This window comes from Calypte anna, chromosome 24 (assembly GCF_003957555.1).
Source record: "Calypte anna isolate BGI_N300 chromosome 24, bCalAnn1_v1.p, whole genome shotgun sequence".
In the NCBI taxonomy this organism is placed as follows: domain Eukaryota; kingdom Metazoa; phylum Chordata; class Aves; order Apodiformes; family Trochilidae; genus Calypte; species Calypte anna.
Window position 1 is genome coordinate 1,293,548 of NC_044269.1, and position 22,135 is coordinate 1,315,682.

A 22,135-nucleotide genomic window follows, 5' to 3' on the forward strand; every position below is an offset into this window, starting at 1 on the left:
GGAGGATGGAGGGGAGGGACGGAGGGGAGGGATGGAGGGGAGGGACGGAGGGGGGGACGGAGGGGAGGGACGGAGAGGGGGGATGGAGGGGAGGGATGGAGGATGGAGGGGAGGGACGGAGGGGGGGACGGAGGGGAGGGACGGAGAGGGGGGATGGAGGGGAGGGATGAAGGGGGGGATGGAGGGGAGGGATGGAGGGGAGGGATGAAGGGGGGGATGGAGGGGAGGGATGAAGGGGGGGATGGAGGGGAGGGATGGAGGGGAGGGATGAAGGGGGGGATGGAGGGGAGGGATGAAGGGGGGGATGGAGGGGAGGGATGGAGCATCCCGGGGAGGGGCCGGGGGGAGGAGGGGCCCATTCATCCTGCGCGCGCAGGGCGGGGCGGGGCTCCGCGGCGCTGGCGGGAAAAAGGAGCGTGGCGGGACCGGGACCGGTGTCGGGTTCCGAGCCGGTATCGGGTTCCGGGCCGGTATCGGTTCCGGGTTCCGGGATGGCGGTACCTTTCGTGGAGGACTGGGACCTGGTGCAGACGCTGGGAGAAGGCGCCTACGGGGAGTGAGTCCGGGGAGGGGAAGGGGGAGGATTGCCCGCCCCCTGCCCGCCCCTCTGCTCGCCCTTTGCTAGCCCCCTGCTAGCGCCTTACTCGCCCTTTGCTTGTCCCTTGCTCGCCTCTGCTTGCCCACCACTTGCCCCCTGCTTGCCCCTTGTGTGTTCACTTCGTGGCCACTGCTTGCCCACCACTTAGTCTCAGCTCGTCCCTTGCGTGTCCCTTACATAGCCACCACTTGTCCCCTCCTTACCCCTTGTGTCCCCACCACTTGTCCCCTACTTGCTACCTGCCTGGCCACTGTTTGCCCCCTCCTTGGCCCCAGCTTGCCCACCACTCACCTCCCTGCTTGCCCACCATTTGCCCTAAACTTGCCCCCTGCGTGGCCACTACGTGGCTACTGCTCGCCCTCTCCTTGCCTCTTCTGTCCCCTCTACGTGGCCACTGCTTGCCCTCTCTTTGCCTGGAGCATCTCCCTAATGTTCCTGCCTGTGTGGCCACCACTTGCCCCCCACCCCCCCCGCTGTGCCCCCCCCAGGGTGCAGTTGGCCGTCAATCGCCGCACGGAGGAGGCTGTGGCCGTCAAGATCGTGGACATGAAGCGAGCAGCTGAGTGCCCGGAGAACATCAAGAAGGAAATCTGCATCAACAAAATGCTCAACCACGAGAACGTCGTCAAGTTCTACGGGCACCGGCGGGAAGGGGCCACTCAGTACCTGTTCCTGGAGTACTGCAGCGGGGGGGAGCTCTTCGACCGCATCGGTGGGTGGAAAACAGCCCTGAGCTCTTGTGGGACGGGGCCTTGGGGGAGGAGTCCAGCCCTGACGGCCTGGGGGTTGGGATTCTCCTTCCCATCCAGAGCCCGACATCGGGATGCCGGAGCACGAGGCGCAGAGGTTCTTCCAGCAGCTGATCGCTGGCGTGGTGAGTGTGGTGGGGATGCTGGGTGCTAGAGGTGCCAGGGGAGATGCTGGTGGTGATGCTGGTGATGCCAGAGAAGATCTGGGAGGTGCCAGTGGAAATACTGGTGATACTGGCAGCAATGCTGGTGATGCTGGCAATGGTACTGGTAGTGCCAGTGGTGGTGCTGGCAGTGAGGCTGGTGATGCCAGAGGTGATACTGGCAGCGGTACTGGTGATACCAGATAAGATGCAAGGTCTGCCAGTGGAGGTGCTGCTGATACTGGCAGCAATGATGGTGATGCCAGAGGTGGTGCTGGCAATGGCACTGGTGGTGCCACTGTTGTTGGCGATGCCCATGGTGGTGATACTGGTGATGCTGGCAGTGATGTTGATGATGCCAGTGATGGTGGTGTGCCAGTGGAGATGCTGGTGGTGCTGGCAGTGCTGCTGGTGGTGGTGCTGGTGCCCCCATCAGCCTTCCCCCTCTCCCTCCCTCCCCAGGTCTATCTGCACAGCATGGGCATCACCCACCGCGACCTGAAGCCAGAGAACCTCTTGCTGGATGAGCGAGGTAGGAGAGGGACCCTCCCCACCCTCCCCCCACCCCTCTCCACCCTTTCCTTTCCCTCTTAGATTAAATTTCCCTCTTACATGTTTCTCTGCTCCTGCACCCTCCAGACACCCTGAAGATCTCTGACTTCGGCCTGGCCACCGTGTTCCGTCACCAGGGCCGGGAGCGGCGGCTGAGCCGGATGTGTGGGACCCTCCCCTACGTGGCCCCCGAGCTCCTGCGCCGCCCCGAGTTCCGTGCAGAACCCGTCGACGTCTGGGCCTGCGGCGTGGTGCTGACTGCCATGCTGGCTGGGGGTGGGCAGGGATGGGGAGGAGGAGGAGGGTGGGGAGAGTTGGGAGTTTGGGATGAGGAGGGGAGGATGTTGGGAAGGAGTAGGGGAGGAGTAGGGGATGGGATGTGGGGAACGAGCATGGAGCAAGGAGGGGTGGATGTTGGGACTGAGCAGGAGATGAGTGTGGAAGGAGTAAAGGGTGGGCATGGAATCAGTAGGAGTGAAGATATGGAATGAGTATTGGGTGGGTGTTTGGAGTGATTTGGGGGAAGTATGGAAGGAGTAGGGGCGGAGGGAAGGAATTAGTAGGTGTGGATGTATGGATGAGTAGGGGTTGGATATGTGAAAAGAACAGGGAAACGCGTGGAGGGATGGATGAGGTGGGGAAGGGTCTGTTTGAGGAGCAGAGGGGGTGGATGGGATGAGGAGGAGTGGACGTATGTTTCCCATTCCATCCCCTGCTGGTGGCTTCTCCTTTGGGTTCCATCCCCCTGGTGGCTTCTACCCCCAGAGCTGCCCTGGGACCAGCCCAGTGACACCTGCCAGGAGTACAGCGACTGGAAGGAGCACAAGACCTACCTCCCACCCTGGAAGAAGATCGATTCAGCACCTTTGGGTGAGCAACCAGCCCCTGGCCCATCACCAACAGGGCTGGGAGGGCTTGGAAGTTGCTTGAATGGATGCTCTGGAGAGCTCCAGAGGTCCCACAGAACTCCAAAGATCCCAGGGAGCTGCTCCCAGAGGTCCCATCAATCCCCAAATGTCCCAGGGAGCTGTTTTTAAGGTTCCAGGGAGCTTCTAAAGCTCCTGGAGAGTCCTAAATGTTCTCCTATGTAGGAAGAATATTCATAGGAGCTCTAGATTATTTGCTTCAGTCAGTAATTTTCCATGATGGCCACAGCTTGTATTGGGTCTTTGGCAGCTTCCAGGAGGGGTCTTGGGCAGAGCTCCAAGTAGGGCTGGGGAGTGCCTGGTGGCCCCAAGTGCCTGTAGCTGCACCAGGACCAGAAGGTCCCCAATTATTCCACCTCAGCAACCCAGTGGGTGAGATCAGAAAGTGTTGGGTGGTTTTGTGGTGTTGGAAGAAGCACGTTGGCCTCATCTCCATCCCATCTCCTCCAGCTCTGCTCCACAAGATCCTGATGGAGAGCCCCTCAGCCCGGATCACCATCCCTGACATCAAGAAGGACCGGTGGTTCAGCAGACCCCTCAAAAAAGGTCTGGGGAGACCAGGGAACACTTGGACCCCCCTCTGCTTGGGGAGAGGACAACTGGGCACCGGACACTTGGACACCACCAACTCTTCCCTGGGACACCTGGCCCTGAGTGGCTGCTGCTGAGGGGATTTTTTTGGCTGATTGGTGGTCACTTGTCCCAGGGGGGAGTTGGCAGGGTGGGAGTGTCTGGTGGCACCCAGTTGTCCCAGCACCCCCGGGCTGAGGGGCTGACGGGGTGCCCTGTCCCTTCACAGGTGTCAAGCGGGCCCAGGGCTCCTCAGGGGGGGTCTGTGACTCCCCTGGGGGCTTCTCCAAGCCTGTCCGCTCCGACATGGACTTCTCACCGGGGAAGAGTGTGCTGGGGTGAGGCCCCTCCCTGCAGGGCTCTGCACACCGCGGTGCTTCACACCTTGCAGGGCTTGGTGCAGTTCTGTGCACACAGGAGGCTTCCTGCCTTGCATCTCTTTGCATATTCCAGGGCTTTGCACCCTGCAGTTCTTTGGCATGTTGGATTTCTTTTCCTTTCTGTGGTTCTTTGCAGCTGTTTGCACGTTGCAGGGCTTGCTGCAAGCCTTCACACTGCAGTTCTGTTACACCTGGCAGTTCTGTGCAGTGTGCAAGGCTCTGCACTTTGCACATCGGGTTCTTGGTACTTGGCAAGATGCTGCTCTGTGTGGTTCTTTGCATGTTGCAGTTCTTTGGGTGTTATTCAGGCTCTTTGCAGGGTGAGTTCTTTGCAGTGTGCAAGATTTTGCACTGTGCAGTTCTGGGCACATCCAGGGCTTTCTGCATTGCACTGCTTTGCACGTTGCAGGTCTGTGCACACTGCAGGGCTCTGCCCATTGCACAACTTTGCAGGACACTGTGCAGCCCTTTGCACACTGCAGTTTTTGCACTTTGCAGGACCCCTCTGTGCATTTCTTTGCATGGCTTTCTGCTTGCATTACTCGGGAGTTTTTTCCACGCTACTTTGCCCCCTGCAGGTTTTGTTTTGCGTTTTTTTTTTTTTTTTTCCGGGATGAAATTTCTTCGCAGGCTGCACTTCCCTGCCCTGTGCCGCCCCTTTTCTCTCCATCCCTGACCCCACCCCGTGTCCCCTCCAGGGAAGACCGCGCTGGTTACTCCACCTCGCAGCCGGAGCTGGGGACGCTGTGGGACAGCGGAGCCAACACCATCGACCGCCTGGTGCAGGGCATCAGCTTCTCCCAGCCAGCACGCCCCGAGCACATGCTGCTCAGCAGCCAGCTCCTCGGCACCCCCGGCTCCTCCCAGGTGGGATGGGCAACCTGGGGGGGTGGCTGGGCAACCTGGGGGGGGTGGCTGGGCAACCTCGGGGGGCAGCTGGGCTACCTAAGGGGGGCAGCTTTACAATAGTGGGAAGATCTGGGCTTGCAACTCCTTTGATATTTTGGTTACTTGGGGTGCAGCACTGCAATGCTGGGAAGATTTGGGGTGCTGCTCTGCAGTAGTTGGGTGCAGCTGTTCATTATTTGGAATAATTGGGGTGCAGCTCTGCGATGCTTGGGGTGAGATTTGCAATATTTAAATATTTGGGGTGCCACTGCAATATTGGGAAGCTTGGGAGAGCAACTTTGCAGGATTTTGAGTACTAGAAATAGTTGGGGTGCAGTGTGCAATATTTGGGATGCAACTTGGGTTGCAGGTATTCAGGGTGCAGCTTTGCAGGATTTTGAATATTTGGGGTGCAGGTTTGCGAGATGGGGAACATTTGGGTACAAGTCACCAATATTTGCAATATTTGGAAAATCAGAGGTACAAGTTTGCAATATTTGGAATATTTGGGTTGTGCAGCTGCTGCATTGAGATGTGGGATGGAACTTTGCAGGATTTTGAATATTTGAAATGTTTGGGGTGCAGCTTTGCAGCAGGGTATTTGGGGTGCAGAGCTGCCATATTGGTAATATTTGGGATGCAGCTGGTAATATTTGAGGTGCAGATCTGCAGGGCTTAGAGTATTTGGGGTGCAGCTTTGCAATATTTGGGGTGTTTGGGGCAGAGTTTTCAATATGGGGAGTATTTGGGGTGCAGATTTGCAATATTTGGGGTGCAGCTTTGTAACATTAGGAGTGTTTGGGGCAGAGTTTCACAATATTGGGAGTATTGGGGTGAGATTTGCAGCGTTTGGAGTCTGTGCAGCATGGGTGCAGCTCCTCAGGCCGTGTCCTCCTGCAGGTGGCAGCAGCCGGGCAGGGTTGGGGGCTGTCCTTCGGGCTGTCAGTGACCCCTGGGGTGTTTTTTGGGGGTGCAGAGCCCGTGGCAGAGGCTGGTGAAGAGGATGACCCGGTTCTTCACCAAACTGGACGCCGAGGGCTCGTACCGCGCGCTGCGGGAGGCCTGTGAGAAGATGGGCTATGGGTGGAAGAAGTCCTGCACCAACCAGGTGGGGTTTGGGGGGGCAGAACTCAAGGTGAGGGGCAGAATCCCCCCCCCCCCATCCCTCATGCTAACCTGGCTACGAATAATTGGGGGACCACCCCCACTGCTTGCAGGTGACCATCTCGACCACGGACAGGAGGAACAACCAGCTCCTCTTCAAGGTGAGCCTGGTGGAGATGGAGAGCAAGATCCTGGTGGATTTCCGTCTCTCCAAGGTGAGCAGGGGGGGAGCTTGGGGTGTGGGGTGAGGGGGTGCAGGGCCCTGCAAGCCCATGTAACAGGGGTGTGGGCAGAACCCTGCAGGGTGGGTGCAGGACCCTGCCACTTGGGTGCATGGAGCACACAAGGTGGTTCAGGACCAAGGGCTGGAGGTGTGTGGTGGGGGGGACCTGCCAGGTATCAGGAGCCCCTCAGCCCCCTCCCACACCCCACCTCTCCCCACACAGGGCGACGGGCTGGAGTTCAAGAGGCATTTCCTGAAGATCAAGGGCAAGCTCAGCGACATCATCAGCACCCAGAAGGTCTGGCTGCCTGCCACATGAGCCCTGCACCCCTCACCCTCCTCCTCCTCCTCCTTACCCTCACCCACCCACCCACCCACCACAGGGCTTCCTGTTTTAAAGGTTCAATAAAGTCCTTGGGGGGGAACAAAGTGAGGGGTTGGGTTTTGTTCACTCTGAACCCTACTGATTACCTTATTGACGCTGAATCCTACTGACCTCCTGCCCCCAGTGCTGCCACCAGACAGCTCCAGCCCTAAACCACCCCACTCCCCACCCCCCTCCTGCAAAATTTGGGGGCTGACACCCCCCCTTTCCCACCCCTTGCCCTCATTACCCAACCTCTCTAATTACTTTTCTGCAGGACTAACGAGCCAGGAGCTGCCAGGGCTCGTTAGTGCTGGGACAGGGGTGAGGAGCTGGGGATTAACCCCGAGGGGAAGACACCCCCCAAAACACAAACCACCCCCCCAGTCTCTTCCCCAAGCCCTAGCAGCAGATTTTGGGGCTAGAAAATGCTTTTTTAACTTGTTTCACCTTTTAATCTCCCTTTCCCGAACTCGTTTTTTTAATTCCTCCCCCTTGGGCAAAGCAATTAGCGGCGATTTTTTAATTACACGACCCCGGGCAAGGGGGAAGCCACCGCCTCGACCTCCTTTGCTTTTCAAGGGATTAAGCTCCTTTAATTGTCCCAGAGATCACGGATTGCAGCCGAGGGAGGGGGGGATAATTAGGCTAAAAACCTGGGGTTTCTGCTTCACTCCCCCCTGGAATTTATATTTCCAGAGGGGGAAAACATTAGGACTGGGTTATTTTGGGTGGAGGAGGGGGGATGAGGCTGGACACAATCTGTTGCAGGAGTGGGAGGGGAAATTTTGAAGGATGATTGGGGAATTATTATTAATCTATTAATGATTAAATTACCTACTAATCATAATTATGAAGGGGGGTGACAGGGCCCGTTCACCCCAGGCTGCTCCGCCCTCCTCTGCGCATTACCCAGACAACAATCCCAGTTATTTTCCACCTCCAGTTTTTTGGGGGGGAGGGTCAATTATATATTTATTTTTAAGAGGGATGATTTTCCACACTAGGAGAGTTTGGTTTTTTTTTTGGGGGGGGTGGGGGGTGCAGAAGAGATTTTTTTTTTCTTCCCAGTGGAGCGGAGGCGGGTGCTGAAAGCGCCCATTGTGCGGCACGGCTGGGGACAGGGCGCTCTCAGAGAGGCACTGGAGTGTGACAAATGCCTTAAACCAACATTATCCCCAGCCCGGGCTGATGGGTCGTGTCCCCCCACCACCACCACCTGTCCCCTTCAGCCCCCTCCCCAACCCCCAGCCCTCATCACAAATTCATGGTGCTGCCGTTTTACCCGGGGGGGATGGAGGTGGAGCAGAGGTATGAGGGTGGAGGGGTTAGGGTACACAGGTGGGGTGGAGGGTTTGGGGTGGAGGTGGAGGATGTGGGGTGGAGAGTTTGGGATGGAGGTGGAGGACGTGGGGTGGATGGTTTGGGATGGAGGAAGATGAAGGTTCCAGGACACAGGTGGGGTGGAGGGTTTGGGATGGAGATGTGGGTTGCAGGATGCAGAGGTGGGATGTAGGATTTCTAATGGAGGGTTCAGAACACAGGTGGGATGAAGGATTTGGGATGGGGATGCAGGACGTGGGGTGGAGGAGTTGGGATAGTGGATTCAGGCTGCAGAGGTGGGGTCTTAGAGGTGCATATGCAAGACCCAGGTTGCAGAGGTGGGATTTGGGATGCAGAAGCAGGGTTTGGGCTGAAGAAGAGGGATTTAGAGTATGTACTTGTAGGATACACACTGTGGGGATGGAAGATGCAGGTCCTGAGAGGCAGAATCAAGATTGAGGGTGCAGATGGGGGATGCAGGACAAAGGATGATCCAGCCTGGAGCTGCAGCCAGCCAGGAAATGCAGATTTCCAAAGGTTTGGGACCCTGTAGAGTTTTTTCTTTCCTCTCTGTTCCCCATCTGGGTAGCAGAGCCTGGGCATGGAGCCACATCTGCCCACCAGATGTGGGGAGGGGCCTGAGCCCCTGCAGGTGGGGAAACATCTCGGCTCCATCCTGGCCGGGCTGGGAATGCTGCAGTTCCCTATCCCAGGAAGCATCTATAGGGGCTGTAGCCCAATATGGCCCAGTAAAGCCCCTAGGCTGGGGATCCCTGGTGGTGCAGAGCTGAAGGTGTAAGGAGCAGCTCCAGGAGCTTCTCCTCCTTGTCCTTGTCCTTGTCATCCTCCTTGTCCTCCTGTTCCTCTCCCTGCCCTCTTCCTCCTCCTCCCCTTTTCTTCTCCTTCCATTACCTTGTCTCTTCTCATCATCATCTTCAGCTTCTTCTATCTTCTCATCTTTCCACCTCTCCTTGCCCTTCATCCTCTCTTTCCAGGTGACATCTGTGGCCACATGTGCTTCATGCCTCAGTTTCTCCCCTCGTACAAGTGCCCACACTGCAGGGCAGGCTCAGGAGCCGATGCCACCCAATGCCACCTTCAGCATGAAGGGCAGGGAAAGGGGCTGGGGATAGGGGGCTGAGGACCAGAGCAAGGGGGTGAGGACTGGGATGGGGTAGTGGAGACCAGGAGAAGGTAGGAGGGAATGGGATGGGATAAGGGGGGCCAAGACAAGGTGATGGGGACGGGGATGGACTGTTGGGATCCAGGACAAGGTGATGGGGATGGGGATGGGGATGGGGTGGTGAAGACCAGGACAAGGTACCTGCTGGGGTCAGGATGATGATTATCTGGGATGAGGTGGTGCGGACCACGCTGAGGAACCTTCTGGGGATGGGGTGATGGGAACGAGGACAAGATACATACCAGGCACAGAGCAATGGGGACCAGGAGGGGGTTGGAACTGGGATGAGGAGCCCAGCACAGGGTGATGCTGACAAGTCCCCGGTGATGGAGAGCATCTCCCACACCAACCCCGAGCTGTGCACCTACAGCAGAGGGTGAGGAGAGGCTTGGGGTCCTCACCTCACTCATCCCAAAGAGCCGGACAGCTCCCACGGGACTGGGAGTGCCAAGGACTGGAGCTCCCACGGGGGGATGAAAGGCTCCTGTCCCAGCAGCATTAGACGCGCCGTGAAGGCTCATTCCTGATCGGTCATGCTCCGAGGCGCAGCTGCAAAACCCCCTCCAGGAGCCCAGGATGCTCCAGGGGCTTTGTTTGGAGCAAGCCCCCTGCTTCCCCTGAGACGAGGGAAAGAGATTATGGGACAGGAGAAAGAAATTTAAAAAAAAAAAAAAAAAAATTAAAACCATCCTTGTGAGCACAGAGAGACAAGGAGAGCCTGGATGCCACCGGCCTCCTCGGCTGCGTGTCCCTCTCCAAGTGACCCCTGAGATGCACTGGCCCTGCCATGGTTGAGGGTCCCCATGGAGGGTTGGGGGGTGCCCCATACATCCCCCAAAATGAGTGAGAGAGGAGAAGGAGGAAAACATTAAAGAAGGAAAAAGCTTGGGAAGAAGGAAACCTGGGAAGGAAGGAAACCTTGCATGGAGGAAATCCCACCATGGCAAAGCCCAAGCCCTGGAGAAGGCAGGAGTGATGGTTTGGAGCAAGCCTGCTGGCAAGAGCAAGCCCAATCAACAGACCCAAGTGACTGGCCCAGTGGAGCAGGTCCAGTGGTTCTGCACCATCCAGGTGTGCTCAGGCACCATCCCTCCCAGCACCCAGCCCAGCCCAAACCCATCTGGGTTTCCCTCTGCCAAGGTTAATTAGGTTACACAGAGCTTGTCTGGGTGCCTGCTCCCTAATGAGCATCTCATTTGAATCCATGCAAAATAGCAGGGAGCATGGCACCATGCTAATTAAAGCCATTGCCTGTTGTTAATTAACCAGCAATTCCCCTTTCCAAGAGGGTATTTGCATGCAAATGGTGCCTGAGGAGGAGATGGGGAGGGGAAAATAATCCCGCTCTGGGTTTGGGGCATTTTCTTTGGATTAAATGGGATTTTTAATCCCTTGAGGATTTTCAAGGCTTCGTTTTCTAGGTTTTCTTCCACATCCACACTTATGGAAATAACGACATCCCACAGGAAACCTGCAGAGTGATAAAATTAGGGCTGGTAGACACAGCACAAACCTTTGGTCTCACAGGTTTGCGCCCTCCCCCCCCAATCTTTGTTCTAAGGGTGATTTATTTATTTTTGTTTTATAGAAAAGCCCATTTCTCTCTTATTTTTAGACACAGGAGCTGTGTTTCCTCACGACTCATTGCTGGAGCCTTTCCAAAGTCCCCTTCCATCTCAGTCCACGTGGAGATGAGACCCAAAATCTAGCAAATCCCTAAACAACAGGAGCCTTTTCTGGGTGGGTTTGGGGCCTTGCCGGAAGGGCAGAGGTTTGGGTGCAAGAGGAGGCCATCACGCCCCAATTCCACCAGTTTTAATCCCACCGATTAGGTCTAATGCTGGGCAATTTAGCAAGCTGTTAATATTAAATTACGCTGCAAATGACGGGAGCTTCCCCCACGCTCCCCGCGATCTGGCTGCGGTTTGCAGCTGGATGCTATCCAAACCTCCAAAAACCCGATTTTTTTTTTTTTTTATCTTTTTTTCTTTTCTTTTCTTTTCTTTTCTTTTCTTTTCTTTTCTTTTCTTTTCTTTTCTTTTCTTTTTTTTTTTTTTTTTTTTTCTTTTTTCCTGCTTTCCAGCTCTGTCTCGCCCAAGCAGGGGTTTCTCCATGGCATTATTGAGGAGGGGATGATGCACAGAGTGCTGAACCATTATTTCAACTACGGAAAAAAACCCGGAGCCGCTCTCCTGCTCCCGCAATAGCGTTTTGCAAAGGGGTGCACGGGAGCCACAGCTCTGCCCCGGGTTACAAAGAGGCTTGGAACCCCTCAAGGGTTTGCAACAGGTACCCCCAGCCTTAGCTCGGGTGTGCAAACAAGCAGCCAGGGCACGGCCGTGACCTTTGCACGGTGCGCACGAGGGAAGCTTGCACGGCACACGGGCCTCAGGAGCACTGCTTGCTGCGAGGCTGCAGTGTGTGCATGGTGCAGGGGTGCACGGGGGGATCACCACAGGATGTTTTGGGCTAACAGGGACCCCAAAGACCACCTCGTTCCAACCCCCTGGCATGGACAAGGAGGTTGGGACAGGCTGCACAGGTGCGTGGGGGAAGAGCTGCCTGGCTGCACGATGCAAGGGTTCACATTTGCAAGGACGCACAGTGCATGGGTGCATGAATGCACAGCGCCTGGGACGTGGGTACAGGGTGCGTGTGCACGGTGCCCAGGACACGGGTGCACGGTACCGGGTGTGTGGGTGCAGAGTGCCTGGCACATGGCTGCGTGGCTCCAGGGCACACGCGTGCTCTGTGCCGCTGTCCCGCGGTGCCCACGCAGCTCACTCCCCGTCTCCATCCCCGCCCCGTCCCGGAGCTCCCGGTGACGCCCCGGGCTCTGGGAGGTTCCGGGCCGCTCTCCCCGCCGCCCCGGTGGTGCGGGCCGCCCCCGGCGCTCCCCCCCGCGGGCCGTGGTACGCTCGGCGGGGCGGGGCCGGGGCGGAGCCGCCGCCTCCTCCTCCGCCTCCTCCTTCTTCTCCCCGAGCCGGGCCGGCGGCGGGAGCGGGGCGGGGAGGGTGAGAGGAGCGGCGGGTCCGGGCCGGTCGGCGGTGGATGGAGGCTCCAGACCGCCGGGTCTCCCGCCCCAGCCTGGAATGTCCTGGGGAGCCGCCACCGAGAGGGAGCGGGGCCGCGGCGGAGGAGGAGGAGGAGAGGCGGCTGGCGAGAGGTAAAGGAGGCGGCGAGCGCTTCCCGCCGCGGTGAGGGGAGAGGATGGGAGAGACGTGAGGGGAGTTCGGGGGAGCTGTGAGGGGGAGGCTGTGAGGGCAGAGGCCGGGGACAGCCGGGCAGGTGGCAGCAGCGGCTCGGCGGGACTCGGGCGCTCCTGTCAGCCCCGAGGGGGCTGAGGTGTTCCCGGCTCCTCGGGGATCTCCGCCGGCCGGGCTGGGTGTGTGGGGAAAAGCCGTGTAGCGAAGTCAAAGCACGACCCAAGGAGGGTTTATTTGACGGGGTTTATTCAAACCATCTGAATTCGGGTTGCCTTTTGGGTTTTGTTTTCGTCTCCTCGGTCTGTGAGGCTGAGCGGGAGGGCAGATTAAAGTCGAGCCTGTGTGGAGAGCTGGAAAAAACCCTAAAAAAATCAACCAACCAACCCGTCAGAGCGCAGTTTCACTACTCTGCCTGCAGTCTGTTACTGATTTACGGGCTTATTTCACAGTGAAAGTTACTCTGGCTCTGCTGTATTTGTCATTAAAACGCTGTTCTGCTGGAGTCTCGGCAGGGATGGGCTGGAGGTCGCGTCTGGCTTCTCCACAGCCTGAAAACAGCTCATCTCGGTGCTTGTTTTTAATCCATAAGGTCACTTTGTCAGCCCCTGGAGCAAGAGGTGGGTGCGATGTCTCAAGATCTAAAGCATCGTGACATCCTAACTCGTTTTTTAATTTTTTAATTTTTTTTTTTTTGCATCAAGGTGCCTCCATCCTTCAAGCCGCCCAGTTCTTGAGTTTGAAATTGCTCCTGTTTGCTCTTGGCTTTGCCAGAAAAAAAAAAAAAAGTAATAATTACGCTGGCTTTTAATGAAAGAACTTTCCAGTCGCCTTATTGCATGTTTTCAATATTGATGTTTTCAAACCCAAAGGGAAATGTTTTTCAGACATAACACACAACTTTTCAACTGCCGGGGCAGAAAACAGGCGGTGTTTATTTTGCCCCTGCCTCGGAACTTGTTTTAATGGTTAAATGTGATGGCTTTATGTAGGTTGTTTGTTGCTTGTTTGGTTTTTTCCCCCTCCCCTTTTAAACTGCTTTCCCAAAGGATTTGCTGTCTCTCGGAGGCTCCCGAGGAGTAGCTGCGCCGAGCCCGCGGCTGTAAAGCTGTCAGCTCTGTAGCGGTGTTTACTCAGCGAGTTGTATCTTTCACACATCCACCAGATACACAGTTTACTAACCCCAAACACACCGCTTGTCACAGAGGTGACCGGCAGCGCCTCTGCTTTTATCCTCTGGGGGTTTTGTCATCCGTTTCCCTTTGAACAAAGCAGGTAAATCCCGTGGTATTGCCTGGAGCCCTTTGGCTTTTTGCTTCCCCAAGCACTCGGGGGTTTTGACACTTGTGATTTACATGAGGAGAAAAAGTGCTTCTGTCACTGTGGTTGCTGAGTGCAACAGCCCACTCCCTTGCATCTCAATATTCCCAAAAATTCTCTGCTCGACCAATGGTGAATGTTTGATGGCATAATTTCTTCACTCTTTTCCATGAAATTTGATATTTTAGGCCCCGATTACAACCCGCGTGCGCTTGTTGCACTGAGCTGAGCTACCTGGCAAGTGCCAAAACCAACCCCCTGCTTCATTTTAAACAAGTGATGAGCCTGTCTGTGGAGAGGGCTTGAGAACTCTGTTTCAAAGAAATAATTTTCTTCTTTTTTTTTCCTGTATTCCTCTCACCAAAATAAGAGGGAAGAACAAACTCCCTGGGTTTGCATCCCAGAAAACTCCTCCGGCTCACGGAGTGACCTCAGAAACCTGTGACGGGTGCTCAAAACTATTTGGTTATTTAAAGCTGGACTCCAGGGATAAAAATACCGAGGCAGGGGGCTCCCCTGCTTTACCTGGTTGCTTCATATCAAAAGGTGGTTTATTCCTTCCAAGGAGGAGGAGGTAAGGTGGGCCCAGCTCTAGTGGCGAGGGATTAGTGCTTCACCCGAGGGTGAGTGCGGTGGCTTTGTTGCTGGGATTAATGTGCTTTACACCCTTAAGCTGCTCCCAGTACTTGGAAAGAGTCGTGCTCGGGTGGGTGAGAAGCTCTGGTACCCCATGGAAAGCAGCTTGGAGTGGGGGTTAGGGGTGATTTTTGGTTATTTTTCATCCTTTTGCAAGCACCGAAACACTGGCTTGAGTTGGTTCTTTGCGTTCTTGGGATGGTGGCAAAGTGGTGTTTGGGTCTGCTCCCTCTGCTGGGCAGCCCTTCTGGGATGCAGCAGGACTAAAATTTGCATTTCTCACCCCAAAACCGAGGGGAAAAAACCCACCTAAGGAGAGGCCTGATTGCTGCGGGGAGCAGACCCCACCAGCCCTTCCCTTCCCTCAAGGTGCTCTGTGAGCTGGGGCTCATGCTTACTTTGGCTGCTTGGTGTGCCAGAGGAATAAAGCAGCTGTGCTCTGGCTTCAGGTGATGTCACCCAAGGATTTGAACTGTCAGAGCTTGAAAAAAATAACACAGCCTCGTTTAAAAGCTGCTGGGGCAGATGTGGAAACTGTGAAGCAAAAGCTGTGCCGGCGTTCCGTCATCTCATAAATCCTCCTCCCCCTGTCCCCAGGCAGATTTGTTTCACCTCGATCCTCCTGAGACCCCTGAAATTAATTTGGTGGCTGCTGGAGCTGAGGCACAACCACAAAGTGCAAAAAAAGCCCACAACAAACAACTTGTAACCTGGATGCTCTGAAACCTTTGGTTCAGTCCCAGCAGCCCTGCGCGAGGCTTCACCCACAAACCTGCCGAGATCTGGAATCCCTGATAACGTTTTTCTCCATGGAATCGCAGCTTCCAAACCTGCCCGACGCCTTTTGTCAGGCAACATCTAATTTGTATGAATTAATTGATACTGTAAACTTGACCTTGAGATGGAGAGTCAGCTTTTTTGTTTTGTTTTGGGGTGTTGTTTTTTTTTTTGTCTGCTGCTTTTGCTTACAACCCGTGAGAGGCTCTGCTTCCACTGAGCCAACCTGCTTTCCCCACTTGTTTTTCTATGGGTTTTCTGGTTTTCCTCAGTGTTCCAGTGGGCTGGGGAGCTCCTGAGCCAATTCCTCTCTGCAACTGGGGTGAGACTGGTCAAAAATCCTGCCTTACAGAGCTTCAAATTCAAAGGTTTTAAATCCTGCAGTGAGCAGAGCTGCTCAAATTTCCTCATTGAATGGGAATTCCCAGCTTGTCTTTTGCAACCCTGACTCTTAGAGCTGGTACAGGGGGTTCAAACCTTGTTCTTCATGTGCTCTTTTATCTCATCCGGTGATAGTGAGCTGGGACTGAGGCACTTTTCTGCGTGTATTCCCTTTTCTTCCAGCTTGGTGCTCTCCCCAAACAAGCTTTGCTAGTGTGTGTCCCATTCTCCCCCTTTGTCCTTGGCAAATTCAGACAAAAAACCCAACAACTTGCTGTATTACTTCAGCTAATGAGCCCACTCCAGGATTTTTAGACTAGGTAATTTCCTCTGTGGGTCTGTAGATAGTTTTTATTTGTATTTTTGGTCAGCTGAGTGTTCTTCCCAGAGTTTCCTTGGTGGATGCTCAGCACGGCTGCCAGCCCTCAGTGTGTCACAGTTGCCACTCAGCTCCCCCAGCTCGCTGGGGATGGTGACTCTCTGGTGACACTTGTTGTTTGCTGGGGGGAAAACTGCTTCTTCAGACTGCACCCCACCACACCTGTCTTTTCCATTAGTCCTCCACTTTGCTCTTGCCGTGGAAGAAATACTTTGTCTTTCAACAGGTGGGGAAAATCACCATGCAAGGTGGGTTGTTTTCCCATTTTCCCATTCTCAGGAGATGTCTCCGAGCTCTTCTAGCCAGGTGGGATTCCATTTTTTAATTTTTTTTTTTCTTCACCCCCCCCCTTCCTTTTTTTTTCTTTTTTTTTGGAGGGGGGGCAGGCACAGTTTCACATTACAGCCAAGGACTGGCTGCTGCAGGAGGTGGCAGGTACATTCCTGCCTCTTCCCCGCTGTGGGAATCCGGAGCAGCCGCAGGGGAGTGACTCCAGCTCAACCCTTCAGATGATAACAATTATAATAAAAAAAAAACAAACCAAACCACACCAAGCCCCAAAAAACTTTCCCGCTGGATCTTGCCCCACGGTTACAGAGTTGCTAAATCTTCCACCCCAATGATTGGCCCTTGGGGGACAGAAGGGGGTGGAGGAGGAGGGGAAACTGATTTTGGGTTTTGGCAGCAGAGGGGTTTTAAATTGACTTTGCTGGCTCATAAAACCCCATTGCCTCATGGTGGAATATTTTCCTGCCAAAAGGGATGGTCTCCTTCCCCCAGCACTCTTGGATGAGCAGACCATCCCTTTTGGCCACAACCAGCATTGCCTTTGGCTTGGCCATGAGGTGAAACCACACTCGTGGCCTCCCCTATCTGTCCCAACCTGCTGGTGAATTAATCCCCCTTCATTTTTACCAATATTTGTTGCAATTCAAAGAGGGCTTCTCCTTGCAGCACAAAATGCCAAAGAGGCCTCGCTCTGAAGAATTTTAGAAGAAAGGATGGTTGGTTTTTGGTTTTTTTTTTACATGCCCCGGGTGACCCTTCTTCTTGTGAAGACCAGGGGAATGACAGCAAGGTTAACCTGACTGATTCTTGAGTTGAAATTCCCCACTTGCTTCTGGACTAGATTGCCCTGAGAAAAAAAATCCTGTTACCAGGTGGTATTTTTTAATTTTTTTTTTTCAGTTTATTTTATTCCCTTTTTTAAACTTCTTGTTTGTTAAGAGATGCTAGACCAGCCCAAATAAGGGTATGAGAGAGGCTGGCCATTTCCAGGAGAGGATCCACAGACAGTCAGTGCATGACTTGTTGCCTTTATCTGTGAGATCAGGAGATTCCTTTGCAGTGATGGATTAATCCACTCTTGAGTGAATAATATAACCGAGAACAAGCAGGAGCCAGTGCTCCCAAACAGATGATTTGTTTAATACGTGTGTGCCTCTCCTCCCCCTCTGAGAAGCTTCTTTCTTCACCCTTTCATTCTGCAGCAACCTGCGGGACACTCCAGCCAACCCCCCACCCTGTGCTGACAGGGGAGATGAGGACAGGGCCAGGAGGATGAGATGTGTTGGAAGAGGCTCAGGTTGGAGGGAAGAGGATGCCTGAGGGCTGCTCTGGCTGTGGTGTCACCCAGCTGCACATCCTCCCTGCTGAGGGGGTTGAGCTTGGACACCTCAGTGAAAAAAGTTGGATGCAGGAAAGTGGGAATTTGGGGTTGGGAGAATGAGCTTGGGGTCGAGGGTTGGACTTGGAGTTAAAGGGTTGTTGATTGGACCTGATGATCTCTGGAGATCCCATCCGACCCCTAACATTCTGTGATGATTCTGTGACTCTGTGGAGGTGGCAGTGGGTAGTTTAGAGGTGTGACATGCAGGAAGGTGGTGCTGAGGTGGGTCTGGTTGTACACCTTGTATGCAGCCTGGGTTTTGAGCTTCTCAGGGTTGTTTGGAGCCTCATGCTGAAAGATCTCCTTCCAGGGACAGGCGTTCAGTCCCTGTGACCACACACGTGTGAGGCTGGGCAGGGAGTTGCACAACATCAGGAATGGAATTCCTGCAGCTAAAGCTATTCCCATCCCTGTGGATAGACTGGGATCACTCTTTGGCAGCTTTAACATCTTTAAAGGTATTGAGGGTCCATCTTGTTGACAAGGCTCAAAGAGGGGTGATGGTTGTAGTTGTCTGGGCAGGTTTTCCTTTCGCTCAACACCCCTCTGTGTAGCTGTGGTCACCAGCAGAAGCTCTGATAGCTCAAGGTCAAGTTAGTGAAGCTCTTCAGCTTTGGGTATTGGTGTCCTCAGGGTATGGGGTGGGAAGCCCTGGTGACAGCTGTGTCCTGGAGAACATCTGAAGGGGCAAAGAGGAGATCTTTAAACCAGGGTTTCCCCCCCTTTTTGAGAAGGAGCTTTGCTGGTGGTGGCTGTATGGAATTCTGGGTAGCTGGAGGGTTTTGCTGTGTAATGTTCCAGCTCCATGTAGATGAAACCATACAATAGCATGTGGTTTCCCTTTGTTCCCCCCTCCTTCCTCTGATAAGAGCTCACAACTGTTTCCCCATGACAGCACTGTGTGGTGGGCTCGGATTTTCCTCCTGTTTGCTGAGGGCTTGTTCCATCTGAGGAGCCCTCTCACCTTTGCCATTGCCTGAGGAGATCTCTTTGTTCCCCAGAAGGTGCTCTGGGATCCTCAGTCCTGCTTCACAGTGACAGTGGGGATCTGAGTCTCCTCTCCTGAGACGCCAGTGAAGGGAGGAAAACCTCGAGGGGTTTTTGGAACAGAAGATGTTTTCTGTTCCTGCCACTAATCTTTGTTGCAGAGTGAAGGAGGAATGTATACTTGAAAAATCTCTCAGGGTGTAGAAGGAAGCTGGCAACGGATGTAATCAAAACCCTTATTAACAAAACTCGTGAAAATATGTTGAAATTTCCAGGCTTAATGATAGCATTTGGAATTCAGCTCTTCAGACTCAGGCAGTTTGGGGGCACAAAACTCTGCGGGTGTTGGGATCAACTGGAGAGGAGCCAGGGAACAGCTCACCAAGGGTGGACACTGAAGTTTGACCAACTGTGGTTGTGTGGCTGGAGTCTCCTCATGGGCATCCTCCTGGTTCTGGTGTGTCTGAAACAACTCTGGTCCAGTGAAACAACACCCACTCCCAAACAAACTTTCCAGGAGCCCCAAAATTTGCAGCCTTCTTGTCTGTCGGGGTGAGGGACCTGCAAGTAACCCTCACCATCCAGACCCCCTTTACAGAGTGAAGAAGCTGCAGGTTGGGGAGGTAAAAAGAAGCTGAAGTCCTTCTCCCGACCAGAGGTGTGAAGCTGTTTATTTTCACTCTGGCAAATGGATATATTGCAGGAGGCAGATGCTCAGCCTCAGCATTCCCCACTTATTTGGGCTCTGGCAAGTGTACAAGTGTTGTCTCTTCTAATCCCCTGATATTAAAAAGTCCAGGCACCTTTCTCTGGCTGGCTCTGAGATTGCTTTAAAAAAAAAAAAAACAAAACAACACACACACAGATAAGCCAAAAAAAAAAAAAAAAAAAAAAAAGAGAAACATTCACTTTCTTTGCCAAGTTTAAATGAAGACTAATGCCGTGGTTCTGCTTAATCTTGTTTTTCTTGCTATCTGATGGATGCTAACGTGGGATGGAATCAATCCCGGCAGCCGTTATCTTTGCAGGGCCCCTGCCTCTTGCTGAGCTCGGCATTAAAGTCATGTGGGGGAGCTGGCAGAGAGTCTGGAAACTTCTTCCTACCTCCTGAAGCCCCAGCACCCCTGTCCCTCCTTGCCTTTGGGAAGGTGCCTTCCCAGCATCTCCACTCTGCTTCTTGGACATCTGAACAGGAATCCTGTTCAGGATACGTCCGTGTGAGTGAAAACAGGTGAAATTCTCCCTGGTACCCATGATGAAACCCAACTGGTTTCCTACCAGCTGCTCATGTTGGAACTGGTTCTGCTGGTGGTGGGAGGAGGCCCAGGGCCTCTCCCACCTTGGAGGGTGCTGCCCTGAAATGCCCCATCCCTGCTGGGCTGGGGGACAGCACAGAGCTCAGGTGGAGGAGCTGAACCCTCAGGCTGTGTTTTGGTGATCCTTGCTGCCTCCATAGCCTGGATCCACCCACTCCTGCAGTGCCACTGGTAGCAGGGAGAATGAGGGGCACTCCAGATCAGCTCTCACCTCTGAGCACATCCAGCCCCAAGCTCCTCTCTCCTTCCTCAAGGAGGAGCCAGCTCAGTTTCTCAGAGCAAACCTGATTTTTGTCCCATTTGTTTCCTTGCTCTTGTGCTGAGGCAGCTTTTACCTGAGGTGAAGGGGCTTGTTGGGCTGAGGGAATGTTGTCAGCCATGTGTCAGTGTCAGGTATTCCTCCCCTCGAGGTTATGAGATGTGGCAGAGTTCTGTTCTTCAGTTTGGAAAGCGGGTTTGGGTCTGGGGAGCCACGGGTGGGAGGGAGAGAGCAGTAAAACCCAACTGCCCATGGGGCTGAGGGATGGATTGTGGCTGGCTTGTTGCAGTCAGGGTCGGGAAGGATGGGCTTTTTCCTGCCTTCTCCCTCAGCTGTCACTGCTTTTTAATAAGCAAACCTGGATTTTTTAATTTTTTTTTTTTTTCCTTTTCTTGGTTCTACCCTGGAGCTGGGGTTGGGTGGCAGTGACTCGAGCAGCGATCCTGAGCAGAAGGACAGGACAGCACTTTGGGTCAGGAAACTGAGCCCAAGTGGATCATTTGGGGTCTGGTTCCAGCTGTCAGAGCCAGTCCTGGAGGGGTGACTAACAACCCCGGGCCTCTCATATCCTGCAGCTCGGAGTTCAGGGCTCCTAATTGCTGATGATGTCAGGCAGCAGGCGATGGGCTCGCTATAAATTCCGGCTGCAGGTGTGGATTTAATCGTCCTCCTTTCCTGGAAGGGAGCAGTGTGGAGCCCTGCAAGTCACAACAGACCCAGTAGGACTCTTTGAGGTGGTGGTGGGGGGGGGTTGTATGGCTAAAGCAACCCAGTGGAGTTTTTTAGAGCTTTTAGACAAGGCCCATGCAGAATCACCTTGGGAATGAGGTCAGCTGGGGTCACTCTGCTTTCCACAAACCTTCTCTCCCATCAGAACCCACCAGGGAGTGCTTTAGGTGGTGTGTGTGGACACATGCTCCTTTGTCTGAGGAGCTGACAAGGGTTTCTGGAGCCAGCCCGTGGTTCTAGTCCTGTTTTTAATTTAATTTCATTTGGGCTTGATTCTGTTTAGAGGAGTTGTAGGGAGATGATAAAACGTGGGTGATCATCCTTGACAGGCAACATGCAGACCTTGGGTGAGGAAGAGCCCCAGCCCCAGACAGTACTGGAGGTTGCTGTAGCCTGTGTTCATGGGGCTTGGATGATGAGCACATTGAGTCCTCCCCCTCACTCAAGCAAAACTCACCCTGGAGTTGAGTTTTGTATCTTTTTTGTTAACTTTTGCCCACATTTCAGGGTTTATTAAAGACACCAGGGTGCTGCTGGGGGCAAAGTTCCCTTCCAAGGGCCCCTCCCTTCCTATCCCCTCCTCAAGCTGAAACTGCTCCTCATCCAGCTGAAATCCAAACCTCCTTTTTTCCTTTGGCTGAGTTTTCAGTGGATCTGATTCAGGTGATGGCCACACGATCCCGGGTGAAGATAGGAGAATGCAAGCCAGCTCCTGAAGGAAGGTGTTACTGCCCTCCTTGGCTGTGTCCTCGCTTTAAATTGCCTTAAACTGGTTATGAAATCTCAGAGTTTGGTAAAAAATGTCCTGGGCTCAGAGTAAGGAGCAGAGAGGATGAGCATTTGCAGGAGGACCCTTCTGGATGTGGCCTGAGAGGCACAGAGCTCTTCTTTGGCCATCAGAAGGTGATGAGATGGAATCCTTCCAGGTGTGGAGCTCCACATGGGGAGGAAACCAGGAATCTGAGGCAAAGGGGAAGAAACCAGGAATCTGAGGCAAAGGGAAGAAACCAGGAATCTGAGGCAAAGGGGTGCCTGGGCAGGAGGGAACAGGGCAGGGTGAGGTCTTTGGGAGGGGGTGAGAATTTTGTGATGCCTTGGCTTTTCAGTTACCACCATGGGACTGTTTGACAAATGACACTTTAAGCTCCCTTGGGGTCTAGAAGCCCTAATTTAGGCATTTAAGACATAATTGCAGCCCCTAACCTGTACATCAGGCTCATGCTCTCTCCTTGCTCTTCCCCTGATGCCAGAAGAGGCAGAAACCATTCCCATTTCATTAGCATTGCAGCAGGAGGACTGTCTCAGCTTTTTTTTCCTTTTTTTTTTTTCCCTGAACTTAATAATAAAATTAATCTAATTGTTCTGCCTGTTTGTGGGGAGGAAAGTGTGGCTTCTACCATCTTTTTTCTGTCTGCTGCAGTGTGGAAATCCTGGGGCTAAAGGAGTGTGTTCGGCTGCCTCTGCTCCAGGCTTGCA

At 53.9% G+C, this 22,135-nt stretch overlaps 2 protein-coding genes across 4 annotated transcripts in view; both read left to right on the forward strand.

The window, feature by feature from the left end:
- Positions 1-424: 424 nt before the first annotated feature.
- On the forward strand, positions 425-6,600 carry CHEK1 (checkpoint kinase 1). The gene is made up of 12 exons (XM_030464798.1): positions 425-556; positions 1,087-1,310; positions 1,408-1,472; positions 1,953-2,022; positions 2,130-2,318; positions 2,808-2,912; positions 3,419-3,514; positions 3,768-3,876; positions 4,617-4,785; positions 5,783-5,914; positions 6,024-6,125; positions 6,357-6,600. The coding sequence occupies exons 1-12, from the start codon at positions 492-494 to the stop codon at positions 6,450-6,452; spliced, it is 1,422 nt and encodes a 473-aa protein (XP_030320658.1). The 5' UTR covers positions 425-491; the 3' UTR covers positions 6,453-6,600.
- A 5,423-nt stretch (positions 6,601-12,023) lies between these two features.
- The window catches only part of CDON (cell adhesion associated, oncogene regulated), a 47,383-nt gene continuing 37,271 nt past the window's right edge, over positions 12,024-22,135 (forward strand). For all 3 annotated transcript variants that reach the window (XM_030464863.1, XM_030464864.1, XM_030464865.1), the window contains exon 1: positions 12,024-12,169. The gene's annotated coding sequence lies outside the window, so the exon portion shown is untranslated. The remainder of the gene's footprint in view (positions 12,170-22,135) is intronic.